Here is a 15,241-nt window from a genome sequence, read left to right as displayed (position 1 = left end):
CATTTATGTTTCTGAATCGTCAACCGCAGCAATGGAAGACGGGAATGACAGCTGGGACTGTAACTTTGAGCATGAGAGGTAAGGACTTCAACGAGACGATCGTGATCACAATCCAGGAACGCGATCAAGGCGAGAAAATCTTGTGCTGAGGATTTTAATTATTTATCAGGACACTGTGTTCCGTTCCAACGAAGAGAGTGTTAAAGCACCAAACTCTAATTTCTATACACACGTTACCTTCTTGCCTTTAGCTTTCATAGTTCAAAGGTGCAAATGTCGTACAGCCCGGGTTCGCCGTTTACCGGCGATTCAGAACTTCAACTACTCAAAAGAAAACATCAGAAACAAACCAGATTATCAGACTGCTTAGACTGAAATATATTTATTATTAATTCTGCATCACTGAATCGCTTTCAGTTTTACTGGTCAATAATTGTTTGCAGATGCCATAAAAATAAAACAGAAAAAAAAATAATTCTTTGAGACTTTTTTTAAAATTAAATACCATTTATTTTGTTGTTTATTTTGTTTGTTCACTCTGAAAATTAGTGAACAGACTGTCCATCACACACAAGTGTTATTCTATACTCACGCTTTATTCAGTACTCTCTGTATTCTGTTCTCACTCTTTATTCAGTACTCTCATTATTCTATATTCAAGCTTTATTCAGTACTCTCTTTATTCAGTACTCTCATTATTCTGTACTCACTCTTTATTCAGTACTCTTTTCATTCTGTACTTATGCTTTATTCAGTACTTATGTTATTCTGTACTCACGCTTTATTCAGTACTTATGTTATTCTGTACTCACGCTTTATTCAGTACTTATGTTATTCTGTACTCACGCTTTATTCAGTACTTATGTTATTCTGTACTCACTCTTTATTCAGTACTCTCTGTATTCTGTTCTCACTCTTTATTCAGTACTCTCATTATTCTATACTCACGCTTTATTCAGTACTCTTGTCATTCTGTACTCACTCTTTATTCAGTACTCTCTGTATTCTGTTCTCACTCTTTATTCAGTACTCTCATTATTCTATATTCAATCTTTATTCAGTACTGTCTTTATTCAGTACTCTCATTATTCTGTACTCACTCTTTATTCAGTACTCTTGTCATTCTGTTGTACTCATGCTTTATTCAGTACATATGTTATTCTGTACTCACTCTTTATTCAGTACTCTCGTTATTCTATACTCACACTTTATTCAGTACTCTCTTTATTCAGTACTCTCATTATTCTATACTCACGCTTTATTCAGTACTCTTGTCATTCTGTACTCACTCTTTATTCAGTTCTCTCTGTATTCTGTTCTCACTCTTTATTCAGTACTCTCATTATTCTATATTCAAGCTTTATTCAGTACTCTCTTTATTCAGTACTCTCATTATTCTGTACTCACTCTTTATTCAGTACTCTAATTATTCTGAACTCGCACTTTATTCAGTACTCTCGTTATTCTGTACTCACACTTTTTTCAGTACTCTTGTCATTCTGTACTCACTCTTTATTCAGTACTCTCGTTATTCTGAACTCGCACTTTATTCAGTACTCTCGTTATTCTGTACTCACACTTTATTCAGTACTCTTGTCATTCTGTACTCACTCTTTATTCAGTACTCTCGTTATTCTGAACTTGCACTTTATTCAGTACTCTCGTTATTCTATACTCACGCTTTATTCAGTACTCTTGTCATTCTGTACTCACTCTTTATTCAGTACTCTCGTTATTCTATACTCACGCTTTATTCAGTACTCTTGTCATTCTGTACTCACTCTTTATTCAGTACTCTCGTTATTCTATACTCACGCTTTATTCAGTACTTAAGTTATTCTGTACTCACGCTTCCTTCATTTCAAGGTAGCACTCCAGAACAATGAATCTACTCAATAGTGTAAAGTTCACTTCAAGAGTCAACAAAGTGGCATCAATTAATTAGAATTTAGGTGTTTGGAAAAATGCATATTTTTATTTATTGTTATAATTATTATTTCATACTAAATTCAAGCCAGAAAAAAAATGTAACTGAAAACAGAATAGACTATTTTCAGGTGTTCATATACACTTACAGAAAACTGTGTGTTCACACTTTAAAGATGTTTCCAATTTGCGAGGTTCTTTAATCAAACGTAAACCACCAGTATTGGCTAGTGAGTTGATATGTGTTACTCGCCATAGTAGATTTTCATTTCTAAACCTGCTTACAGCTGTGAAATATATTACTGCTGGAGTGATGAGGTTCAGCTTGATGAGCTTATGATGAGCTGTCTGAGCAGTTTTAATGAGAGTTGATTAAGTCATGTATGTTAACAGCTGAGCGATGACGTGTCTACGCTTTAGTTTGTGTCGAGGCCCAAAAGGACACTGTTCAACATCTGAAATCAACAGACAGGGACAGACGTCAGGTCCACATATACAGAGCATGAAGCATTAGCTGTTCATCACCATACACATGAGAGAGGAAAACATGAGTAACAACAAGCATTTCACTAGATATACCTGATGATGAGAGCAGAACATTTCCATTTTTCCCCATAGCTCTTCTCTTATACACACGTAAAGATGAAAGGTGTAAAGGTCAGATTAAGGTTGTCTGGCTACATGATCGGTCTCAGATGATGATGGTGTTACAGTGAGGATGATGATGGCCAGAGCAGCGGCTCTATTCAAATGCACAAGCCCCCGGTGCAGGAAAATAAGCACCTGTCATGCGCCAAGCCAAGTGTTAAGTGCAGAAATTGTGGAGTCCAGCCGCTGTTTCCGCAGGCGGGCGTTTGGGTGGCAGTGTGGCGGGAGCTGAGGGGCATCATGGCAACTGTTATTTACTGGTCGTCTGCCTCATTTCCCACAATTCAGTCTGGCTGCGTTACACACACTGAGGGGCTGAAATCACTCCGTGTCAAGGCTGCAGGGAAAAAAAGACGACAAACATTTAGATCATTTATTCAGACTGTGTGGCGTCGTCCTCTGGCTGTGATCATGCCGTTCCCTCTGGTGCGGCTCCGACACTGGGATTTACAGCAGCGTAAAACTAACTTCACATGAAGGCACAAACACACGCACAGGCCCGCTGCATTACCTTTTTTTATAAATATGTAAAGTCTCTGAGAAGATGATACACTTCACTCATATAATAAACTTAAAATCACCTCTTCTTAGTAATCTAGCACAAACAGCAGCAAAAATGAAACAGATGAGCATTTACTGATTTTGACAAGCACTAAAAACACAATAAATGTATGAATAAACTGCCAATGCAAAGTTCATATATATTCATTTGGATTCATATAATGTGTCAGATTCATTTATCAATTTATTTTCTTGCCTTTTGTTCTAATCATAGTCATTTATAATTGGGTCTTCATCGCCACCTAGTGGAGAACTGAGGAATCACAGTTACAGTATCAGGACTGGTGGGGCTGTCTTTACAAACTGCTCTATAAACTAATGTCCTTAAAACTAAAAAACTAAAATCCATGAATCAATCAGTCTGTGAGTGGAGGCCACCTGCTGGTTCCCATATCCACAGACTGTCTCCTGCGCTCATACTGCCGTCTGTTTGCATCACATCGATTCCCCACCAGTGTGAGAAAAGCACTATATATATAGGTTGCAGGGGCGGATTTAGTGAATTGGGGGCCCCAGGCAAAATATAGGAATGGGGCCCTATACATTTGCAGACGTTTTCCTAGATCAACCTTGAGGTTCCTTTTTTGTTGTGACGCTTGCTGCTGCACAATGGTGCCCCATAGTTGTGTCCAATGTTTATACATTTTTCATGTACATGTTATAAAGGCTTTCTTTCATGTTCTAGACCACAAAATAGCAACTGATTTACAGTTGAGATACAGGTTTTCACAAAAAAAAAAATTATAAAATGATAAACCTCACAATTTAGCATTTAAACCAGGGGTGAGTCAGAAGTATAAATTATGATATTAATTTAAAACGGGGTTATGTGGGTGGATTTTCGCATTGGTCTGAACAAAAACTACAGACTGGATTTTTGAAAATGAACATTGATTCTCTGTCAGCAGGAGGCGGTTTTGGAACATCAGAAATATAGCGGTTTCCTACGGTGGCCGAGGCTGGTTCCATTCAGAGATTCATTCATATAAAACCTTGAATTAGTGAGAATGAGAAAAGTGTGAAAAAATATAGTCTATACTGACGAGGAAAGTCCACTGATGAATTACCATCATAAGCCTGTGTGCAAAGGCTGTCTAATTCTAAACTTTAAAATACATTTATTTTTAGTTATTTTAACTACAAATTAAAATAAAACTGAAAAAATAATGAAAAGGCAATTATACATTTACACACCTAAGGATTATATCAACCAAAAAAGTAACTGCATATGTGTCCTCTACTTGGTTCCTTCTTATAAATGAGTAAGCAGTGAATAATACACACTGTTTCTCAATATTGGATATGACAGCTACAGATGCATGATATTTTCATCTCCTTCAAGCAGAATACACAAGAAGCACGTTCAACTCGGACGGTTGTCGTGGTAATAAACACCGTAAACAGCAACCGTTCGCGTGTCAGCGCTTAATGCACATCTCATATATGAAAAGCATTTTAGGGGGCCCTTGGCTTTTGGGGGCCCAAGGCGGTCGCCTACCTTTGCCTAATGGGTAAGTCCGCCCCTGATAGGTTACACTTTATTTTAAGGTGTTCTTGTTACAGTGTAATTATACATTTAAATACTGAGTTATATTAATTAACTGCATGTACTTACTATATTAGGGTTAGGATTAGGGTTTGGCTTAGGGTTACTTGCATGTCATTTATTGTTATTATAATAGTAAGTACATGTAACGTGTAACAATAACACCTTAAAATAAAGTGTTACCAAAAAATATATATTGACGCTCTACATTTGAATCATTAAATCAAAGTAGTTGCTGTTTGTGTGAAATGACTGAAATAAACTCACTGAACCCATGAAGAAGTCTGTGAGCAGTTAGTTAGAAGCTCCAGAGGATCCTGTTACTCTGGCCGGAGTGAAAAATTATGAAAAGAAACGCTTCTGTAAAAGTCTTCGATGTGATCAGAAGGTGTTGATGAAGAAGCCAGAAGAAGACTTCATCACAAGATGAAGTGTGTGTCCGTGAGACGCTTCTGCCCCCTGCAGGAGAACAGCACTGTTATCAGCAGATCCATCACTGACTGCCAGAGAGCATCGGCTGTTACTGATCTGAGGTCAGAGACATCAACTCCTGCTGTAAGTTTGATTTAATACAGTGGTACTGATGAATGTTCATGTTAAATAAGACAAATATTGTTGAAAATTCTCATATGGCAACAACTAAAGCAATAATTCACTGTAAAGAATGAAAGTTAAACTGCTGATGCAGTCTGTCAGAGAAATTAAAAATAACACATTGTTCACTAAGACTTCATTTGGCTGAACATTTTTTTTTTTTTTTTTTACTAATTAAGGAATCGGGTAAAGGTAGACAGTGATCGCCTGTTGGTGTCTCTTTTAAACATTTAAAACTGTTAGTCTTACAAAGCTTTAGGAGGATGGTCTGTCAGGAGCGGATGAGAATCACTAAAGCTTCAAAATTCAGATATGATCGAACCTTAATATGGGATTTGAGTGAAAATATTCTCTTGATTATGATGCTTTTTTGGTGGCGGTTCTGTATCTGTACAATCCTAAAGACTGTGACTGATTTGCTCTTTACATTCTTTTTGTTGCTTTTGTAAACCATTTCTACACACGAACAGTTCAATCTCTATGTGAAATGAGTTTGATCTGAAATAAGCCTCTTTTTCTCCTTTTTTTTTTTTTGCCAGGTAATTCTCTGGTTTTGACATTTGGAGCGTAAGCAGACACGCGTTGAACGCGGTGGAAAGTGTAATCTGGGTAATGGGCAAAAGTCTAGTTAATTGCTGACTGTATTGTGCTTAAACTGTTTATGATATTTCAGAGGTAAAAGAGCACTGCTGAGGGTGTGCTATAGCTGTCATCAATCCATTAAGTTTACCCAGTGTCAGATTATGATTGTAAACTCACTATCAGTCAGTCGCTCTGCTGTGACATCCAGGAAATGTCAGTCTTTTGGAAACTGTGTGTTTGGAGAATATGTGTTTAGTAGGAATGATCTCAAATGCTAAATAATCTTTTTCCTGAACTTTTGATTTGAAGGCCATGAATAGTCTTTATTAGAGCTTTGGAAATATTGTTGCACTCAGATGCTGAAGTCATGTTTGTTATCTGATGATTTGTGCTTAAATCTGAGTGTTTTGCATATCCTCCGTCTGTGGACCGGCTTTCATGCGCTGCAACACAGACGAGCAGAACAGACAATGACAGGAGGCCACAGCTGTGTCAAAAGTTTACATACACCTTGCAGAATCTGCAAAATAAGATATTTTACAAAAACAACGTTTACATATAGTCCACAAGACAAAATAATAGCTGAATTGATAAAAATGAACCTGTTCATAAGTTTACATAGGCTTAATTTGTTTAATACTGTCGTTACCTAGATGATCCCCGACGTTTGTTTGCGATGGTTGTTTATGGGTTCCTTGTTTGTCCTGTTGCTGTTCTTCAGGAAAATCCTCCAGGTCCTGCAAATTCTTTGGTTTTCAACATCTTTTGCAAAGTTAAACCCTTTCCAGCAGTCACTGTATGATTCCCTGTTGAAAAAAACAGCATATCCTGGTTGCAAAGGACCAGCTTAAACCAGCATCCCAGCGTCAAAACATACCTAACCAGCATATGCTGGTTTTTTCAACAGGGTTCTGAGATCTATCTTTTCACACTGAGGACAACCGAGGGACTCGGTTGAAAAGCGGTTGAAAAGCTTCAAACATTCACTGATGCTCCAGAAGGAAACAAAATGCATTAAGAGGTGGGCTATATGTATTTATATTAACTTTTGCAGATTCAAGGTGCATGTAAACCTTTGACCACAACTGTATGTCCTAAGTGTTACTGAATTCACAGTGAAGTGAAATCATTTGTTTCTACAGCACATTCGCTCCCATCAAAAGCATTGTTGTTGAGTGTTGTGCTTGTTAATTTGCGGGTTTGTTCACTCAGTATAAAGCACATGCACACATACACACAAACTCTCAATCTGTTGCTTTGGCCTTCAGTGATTCTCTACAGAGGCTGTGCACAGCAGCCTCCGTTTCTCTTGATGAGCACCCTTTTTATTTTAACATTATTAGATGCAAATGTCCTGTTGGAAGAATATTTTAGGAGCCTGTCAGAATGAAACTGTTGGCTTAAATATTGTTAATTGAAGGACATATTTATTGCATTTCTGTTTCTAATTGTTTTTCTTTCCCCTTTAAAAATAAACTCATGCTGAATTGAAACACGTGCTGTGTGTGTTTGTCTGCAACAAAATGACAGAATAAAAGCAGGAAATAAAACGTGCCCTAAACATTACACGACGAAGGGATCGGGCTGTAGTGTTAAGGAGGAAGAAGACGAGGGAAGAGGTGTTTCTCCAGGCCCTTTCTCCTCTTTCATTATTTATTTCCTTATTAACTGCGATCAAAACATTGATGGTCGATCGTCCGCCGCTGAGCTCGAGACCCGCGGAATATCGTGCAGTCTTTCTTTCACGTCTGTGAGTGTGTGTCGCGATGGCTCGCCCACGGCCCCGGGAATATAAAGCTGGAGACCTGGTTTTCGCCAAGATGAAGGGATACCCGCACTGGCCGGCGAGGGTGAGTACGAGCAGCAGCCGAGCGGAGCGGCGCGGAGGCCGGTTACCGGAGCGCGGAGCGGCCGCTGCACACACGAGAAAACACGGGCCGAACCCGGGGGAGAGCGAGCATAATGCACCGTGTTTTTCATCGTGTTTTTGTGCGTACTGTCAAAATGATCCGCTCTCTTCTCGTCGTTCGGGGCTCTGCGTTATTTTAGACGTTTATGAAGTGTTTGACTCTCGGGACGGGTCCGGTTCGGAGGTGTGTTGGGTCTGTTGGTGTGTGTTTGTGCCGCTGATGCAGCTGTTCCTCATCTGGGCCGTAAAGCGACGGTTTGGCCCGCGCGGGACCGGAACCGAACCGGTGCATTCAGAACCGAACTCCTCCGAACTCGAACCCGCGGCAGTGCGGAGCGAACCGGTGCGTGTGCGTGTGTGAGATGATCTGGGCCCAGAACAGCGTTTTAGCTTCATTTCGAAAGCAACCCACCATGTTCTCAGATCAGTCTCTGATAGTTCGGGACACCGTGAGATCCGTTCTGACGATTTGTGCTACCCGCTCAGATTGTGCTACCTCCCATTAAACAGATAGGTAGCGCAAATCGATAGCAAAAAAAATGCTACCCATCAGGTTGTGCTACCAGCATCTTGTGGTTTGAGGCTTTTTTTAATGTCCAGAACTAACCCTACCCTAAACCTACCCAGCCATACCTACCCTTACCATAAACGTTTTATTGCTTAAAACAATGCAAATATATTTTTGGTACAATCTGATAGGTAGCATGTTTCATCGGTACACCGGATCCACAAAGTGCTTTGAGTCTCACAGAGACGCATTGTTAAAGACAACAAGCGTGTAAAGCGCCCATAATGTGACATGAGGTAAAATGCATAAGTTTAACTGGACGAGAGCCAATCTGTAGAATTATGGATGAAAACCCGTGTAAAACTGGCATTCAGAATAATGTTCCTGTTCAGAGTTTAACTGTTTCCTCCTAATCGTTTAGATCGACGAGCTGCCGGAGGGAGCAGTGAAGCCGCCAGCTAACAAATACCCCATCTTCTTCTTTGGTACCCATGAGACGTAAGTCTGGAGTGTGTTTGTGATTCAGTGATATGTATAAAGCAGCAGTAATCAGCGTGTGTCTCCACAGTGCCTTCCTGGGCCCTAAAGACCTGCTGCCCTACAAGGAATACAAAGACAAGTTTGGCAAGTCGAACAAGAGGAAAGGGTTTAATGAAGGCCTGTGGGAGATCGAAAACAACCCTGGTGTCAAATTCACTGGTTTCCAGGTGAGTAGAGCAGCGGTGTGAGCCCGTCTGACCGCACCTGTGTCCATCTGACCCACACCTGTTTGTCTGACCCACACCTTTGTCCGTCTGACCCACACCTGTGTCCGTCTGACCGCACCTGTGTCCGTCTGACCGCACCTGTGTCCGTTTGACCCACAACTGTGTCCGTCTGACCCACACCTGTGCCGTCTGACCGCACCTGTGTCTGTCTGACCGCACCTGTGTCTGTCTGACCACACCTGTGTCCTTGTGACCCACACCTGTGCTTCAGGTGATGCAGCAGCAGAGCTCGTCTGAGACTGAGGGAGAAGGAGGGAACGCGGCCGATGCCAGCAGCGAGGAGGAGGAGGGCAAGATGAAGAGCGACAAGGTCGGATCCAAGCGGAAAAAAAGCGCATTCTCAAAGGTACCTGAGCGGCTTTTGAACTAGGGGTTGACCGATATGTGCTTTTCAGGGCTGGTACCAATTATTACAGATCAAGTAGACTGATAACCGATATTTTGGACTGATATATAGCTCTGGTGTGAAAATGAAAATTCATGTCAAAATTAAGGGAAACAAGGGCTCTGACAAAAACTGCCTTCCCTGGTGTTGGTTGAGTGTAGTACTCCCACACTGCACTTCTTACTCTTGTCTTCCTCTGTGCATCCATCTACAATAAGGGTAATATAAAGAGAGAGTTAAAAGTGGGGCCACTGTATGCTTCATGATTAAGCCTATGAATACTGTACTACAGCTAAACAGCTTGGGGAAATGTAAGTATCTGGCTTCAATAATTTCCAAGTTAGAAATATATGTGTAATAGCATAACCTCTCATAATTCTTCATGAATTATTTTCTGATGACCAAAACATAACCTACAATAGTAGAGGTGACTATTCAATTCATCATCTAATGCAAATCAATGGATTAACTTTAAAAAATCACAATGTAATAAGTGTAAATAATTTAATTGTCTTCATAGCTCCATTGTAGAAGTTGTTAAGAAGACCGCAACTATCTTCCTGAAACTATCACACTAATAGCCTATTATAGACACACTTAGTACAATAGCCTTTTAAAATGTCTCAATTTTTGCCATCCTAATCTTGGCCTATGTGACGCCAGAAATTTCCATTTTAATTTACAGTACAGTGCAAATGAAGGCATAAAACATTAATTTTATTTATCTTTTAATCAAATGAGAGTTAAACTTTTTTTTTTTTTTGGCAAACAAAGGGGTTTACTATTAAAATTAAAACATGGAAGAAATAGCGTATTGTGTGATTATTCTTTTAAACAAAAGTTGTAACAATTGTTGTAGTAGTAGTAGTAGTATGTACAGTGGGTACGGAAAGTATTCAGACCCCCTTAAATTTTTCACTCTTTGTTATATTGCAGCCATTTGCTAAAATCATTTAAGTCAATATAACAAAGAGTGAAAAATTTAAGGGGGTCTGAATACTTTCCGTACCCACTGTATGTTCTACTGCACCAAAGTAATATATTTCTGACAGTTTCTTTAAGCTAAACCAAACTTATATTTTGACGGGTTGCCATGAGGACCTTTTAAGTGTCTAGCCTATGTATATGATATGAGGATAGTTTTACTCAAATCAAACGGTCAAATGCTCATGAAGTGACTCAGAGCAGTTCTGGAGATGTTGTTCATGTATTTATGTCCTCATTTAGTGAGACGGCAGAAAACACCGCGACCGTCACGCACATTTCAGTATGTGTGTAATAAACGAAACCGCGCGTCTGCACCATTCATTCACAAAGAGACATGCAGAACATGCAGGATTCATATTTAAATAGTATTTTTGCGGCTTAATATGCAAAAAGATGGGCGGTGGGCGGAGATTGCTCTAGACCACAGAGTGTTGAGTTCCGACAGGCTGCATCAGAGCCAAATAGCGCGTTTTAAAATAAAAAAATTTTTTATTGGCAAATCACTTTTGAAAATGGCCGATACCGATAATCATAAAAATGCTTAATATTGGCTCCGATAATCGGCCAGGTCGATAATCAGTCGACCCCTATTTTGAACCCATTTATGTGAGTTCTGTGTCAAGATATATTTTATCTTTACAGCAGAATCATGCAAACATTGAGCAGCAAAAACTCCAGCAGGTGTTTAGATAGCAGGGAGCGTGATCCAGTTACAGGATCTGTTATTCAGTGGTGTGCTCAGTGATTTTATGGATGAACGTGTTCAGTCGAGGTGATGCTGAAGGTCACTTCAGGCTCCAGGTCAGTAGGGGGCAGAATATGCACAGGATCACACAGTGAACCGGTGTGTAAGATACAGACGATAGGAAATGAGCCCATCATACATCATAGTGTCTGAGATCAGAGATGTGTTCTTCACATTAATGACGCGACTGCATCCGCTCACCTGAGTCTGTGTCTCTGCTGAAGCAGCCTGTGAAGTGAGTGTGGATCTGAGCATCCCTCTCGCCGAGCCCTCGCTTAGCAACAGCTGTTGCCTAGCAACAGAGTCCCGCACGCTCATATATGTAGTGAAGGTTAGCGAGCTACTAGCGTAGCGGCGTGACGCACCTCAGATCCCGCAGCAGCACAGGTGTGAGAATGAAGCCTGTTTTCACTCTGACCTTCTCCTAGATGTCATCCAAGCTGTCCAGGAAGGGTTCGGATGAAGATCTGGAGAAGGATGGCAAAGATGAGCAGAAGAGCGGATCAGAGGCTGGTGACCATGACAACAACATCCAGAACTCGTCAGACAAGACGTGCAGTCAAGGGGTAAGAGCAATTAACAGGAGACGATCTTCTTGATTTCATCATCAGGGCACCTGTACTTCTACAGCAGCTGTACAGCGTTCATCAGGACAGAAGTGATTCAGTAATGCAAACGGCAGAGAGTTCATCAGGGCCGTCGCATAAATATATGGCCACTATGTTAAGACTGTGTCTTAAGAACTAGTTTGACCAACATGATCAGACTTCATTATTTGTATTCAATTTAGACCATTCTCCCTATTTATAACTGACTTTAAAAGTTTCAGTTAGACGACTAACTTTTTAAGACTAGTCTAAGGCCCCCGATTTTCATTTATATCCATGTTATTATGCTTCATAAATACACAATAACAGTGGCTAATAAAATCCTGCCTAAAACCAGTGTGTGACGAGCGGAGAGTCGCTGCTGTTTGACGGACGAGCGTGGCGTCAGGGAGGAATATTCCTCGACTCTAGCCGTTTCTCAGCGTTAGAGAGAGAGTGAATGAAGTCCATGTGTCACAGCAGAACGGTGAACGTGATTTCAACAAGTACAAGTTCCTGGATCAACATCCCAATCAACCAATCAGAATTGAGGGATACATTTACAGGAAATATCTGTTTTAGGGTTAGGTGCTTCTGCGACCTTGTTATTCAGCTATCATTTCTCTCTGATGTAGGGTTAGGTCTCTGTTTTGGACAGTAATATTGTTCCAGGATCAACAAAAGATGTTAGATCCAGGAACGTGTCTGACTTGGCAAAGTCACAGCAGAACGAGTGTCTGACGGCTGCTCTTCTCTCTTCCAGCAGAATCTGTCGCTCCGGGAGGATCACTAGATGATCGTCAGACTCCGGCTCGTGACACTGATATGTGATATTGTAAATGCATCTTATTACGCTGATCGCTTGCAAACTCCCACACATTATTATCTGGTTCAGTCAAACACACACACACACACACACACACACACACACACACACGACCGTCATTCCTCTCTGCTGGTTTGGTTTAGAGTTTAGCTTTAGCCTCGGCGGCGGACGTTCAGATCTCTCAGTCATTCCTCTCCTGTCGCGCTACAGATTTCTTTCTTTCACAATGAACAAACACATTGTAGGTCAGACGTTCATCTGTTAAACGACTTGGCCATCTTTAACGCTTTTACATAATCAGAGAAAAAAGAGTGGAAACTGTAGAATCCGTATTAAGTATTGTGCACAAACAGAGTCGCTGTAACTCCATTTCTCTATACGTTTGATTCTAGGAGCTCTGTACTATTATCCCGATGCTAGAGGTACTGCTCATATTTTTAAGACGTGAAATATCCGTTCGTGTGTCGGTGGGTTGGTTGTTTTCTAGCCTTTCTAGTGGCATGCTGGCTTCTGTTTCCATTCCGTAGCTCCGTTCTGTTCTGATGATGTTCTTCTGTCCGTTTCGTCAGACGGCACTGATCCTGTCTTCTTCCCAACGGAAAACGTGCCCTTGATTTGTTACCTTTTTATTTTTTATCTTTGTTTATATAAAGAATATATTCTATTTATTTTTGATGATAGTAGATGACTCATCTGTGGTAAATTCGCACTCACCAATGTGGTTTTCATTTCGTTTCAATTTTTATTGCCCTCATAGATGTTGCATTTTCAAAGTTTGTAGCTACATGTAAACTGTTTTTCCTGTTTATTGACTAGAATTTTACAGAATAAACTCATTGGAATGCAAGTGTCTTCTCTGCCGTGTCTTTATGTAGTGCTCAGTTATGCTAAAATGTCATTCTTCTGATGGCTTGCAAACTCACGCACATTATTATCGGATTCAGTCAAACACACACACACACACACTCACTCACACACACACACACACTCACACACACACTCACACACAGACACACACTCTCACACACACACACACACTCACTCACACACAGACACACTCACACAGACACACTCTCACAAAGACACACACACACACAAACTCACACAGACACACATACACACACACGTACAGTAAAAACCTGATGTCCAGGAGTCCCACGCAAACGACTGTCATTCCTTTGCTGTTTTGATTTAGAGTTTAGCTTTAGCCTCGGCGGCAGATGTCGTTTTTAGGGCCAAATGTTAATGTGGCCAAAGGTTGTTTTGATAGATCGAATCGTTCTTATTTAATGCATCAGAATTTATTTTTTGCTGGTATCTTCTGAATTGTTTGGCCTTAAATAATGAGCCTGGTCTTTTTGGGGGGCAGAGTTGAATGATACCCAGTGCTTCCCAGTCATTTTGCACATTAGCAGTTTTTTCTGTAAAATTAGTTTTACAAATGCATTGACATCATGATGAAGCTCGCTTATGTGTCATTGGCATATGGGTAGTTATGTATGCTATGTGTATATATAGATATGCACAACATATGTTTGAAAATTAATTTGCTGTTTTTGATTGATTTGAGTCAGCTGAATTGTCTGTCCACCGGTTTGAATTTCGTTGCAAACATACATATTCACCACATTTGGCTCAGATCGTTATCAGACCATGATGGCAAAAAGTTGTTTAATTATTTTTGATATATCAAACCATTCTCGATTATGGCATCTTGATTATTATAATAACAATAATAATATATTATGTGACTATATCAAAGCAAGTCTCTGGTAAAAAGCCCTTGTTTCTAGAGCATGTGAACACAGTAAGGGTCACTCATCAGAGCTGTGTGTATTTTGTGTTTGTGTGTGGAACTGTAGTAAATGTGCTGCTCAGATGAACTCAATCATGGTATTAATTTATTATGATTATTCATTATTAGGGGAATGTATACAGTGGTGTTTGTCCAGTGGTCATATTTACAGTCGTGTATGGAGACACGTTTTGCATTTTGTTGGAGAACTATTTTATTTCTCCACATTTGTGAAATGATGTATTTCAGCCTCCTGTTTGAATTGATTCCCAAACCATGTTTACTGGTTCTGCAGTTGATCACAAGGATGAAGCTGAACCACTGTCTGATCATCTGTAATGTTCTCTGTAGTGAAGAGCGCTGCAGATCCAGCCGGGATTCAATAGTTGGCACTGCAGTCCTAGAAATGCTCGTCTCAGCAGAATCCCTGTAGTACACTTACAGTTCTAGTGTGATTTTATCTAGACAGACGTGTAACCATATTAAAGAGAGCAGGAGATAAGTTAGTCTTATTCTGCATTATTTTATATAGAATATTATATTATTTACAATAAAATTAGAGTCATGTTGGTAAAGTCAATCGATGTCCAGAAGGCAGACGTGATCGATCTGAAATCATCGAGCTGCCACACACTAAACCAGTCTCTTCTCATTCTTCATGCAGTATTTATTGTTTGTAACGCCTGTGAGACTGTAGATGTCTGATTCTTCTGTGCTTCTGCTTTTCCTTCCAGTTGACTGTATTTCTGTGACGTGCTGCTGCCTGAGGCTCAAAATGCTGCTTTAGAGGATAAAAATAGATGAACATCAGCCACGCGCACCTAAACACACTCTCCTCTCTCACACACACACACACCTAAACACACTCTCCTCTC

The 15,241-nt window shown here is 40.2% G+C and overlaps 1 protein-coding gene and 1 long non-coding RNA gene across 2 annotated transcripts; one reads left to right on the top strand and one right to left on the bottom strand.

Moving 5' to 3' along the window:
* Positions 1–2,125: 2,125 nt before the first annotated feature.
* LOC107665309 (uncharacterized) lies at positions 2,126–5,055 on the bottom strand. Its single transcript, XR_001631535.1, has 3 exons — positions 4,949–5,055; positions 2,506–2,911; positions 2,126–2,381 (listed from the first exon to the last, which is right to left on the bottom strand). It is a non-coding gene; the product is annotated as an uncharacterized LOC107665309 (long non-coding RNA).
* A 2,279-nt stretch (positions 5,056–7,334) lies between these two features.
* Positions 7,335–12,682, top strand: LOC107665298 (hepatoma-derived growth factor-related protein 3-like). Its single transcript, XM_016456127.1, has 6 exons — positions 7,335–7,707; positions 8,696–8,772; positions 8,843–8,981; positions 9,253–9,387; positions 11,587–11,724; positions 12,509–12,682. Exons 1-6 carry the CDS (start codon positions 7,624–7,626, stop codon positions 12,536–12,538), a joined length of 603 nt encoding a protein of 200 aa, XP_016311613.1. The 5' UTR covers positions 7,335–7,623; the 3' UTR covers positions 12,539–12,682.
* Positions 12,683–15,241: the final 2,559 nt, after the last annotated feature.

This window comes from Sinocyclocheilus anshuiensis, unplaced genomic scaffold (assembly GCF_001515605.1).
Source record: "Sinocyclocheilus anshuiensis isolate Anshui unplaced genomic scaffold, SAMN03320099.WGS_v1.1 scaffold1303, whole genome shotgun sequence".
Classification (NCBI taxonomy): domain Eukaryota; kingdom Metazoa; phylum Chordata; class Actinopteri; order Cypriniformes; family Cyprinidae; genus Sinocyclocheilus; species Sinocyclocheilus anshuiensis.
Note: the sequence above shows the minus strand (reverse complement) of the source record. Positions and strands in the feature narration are given on the sequence as shown.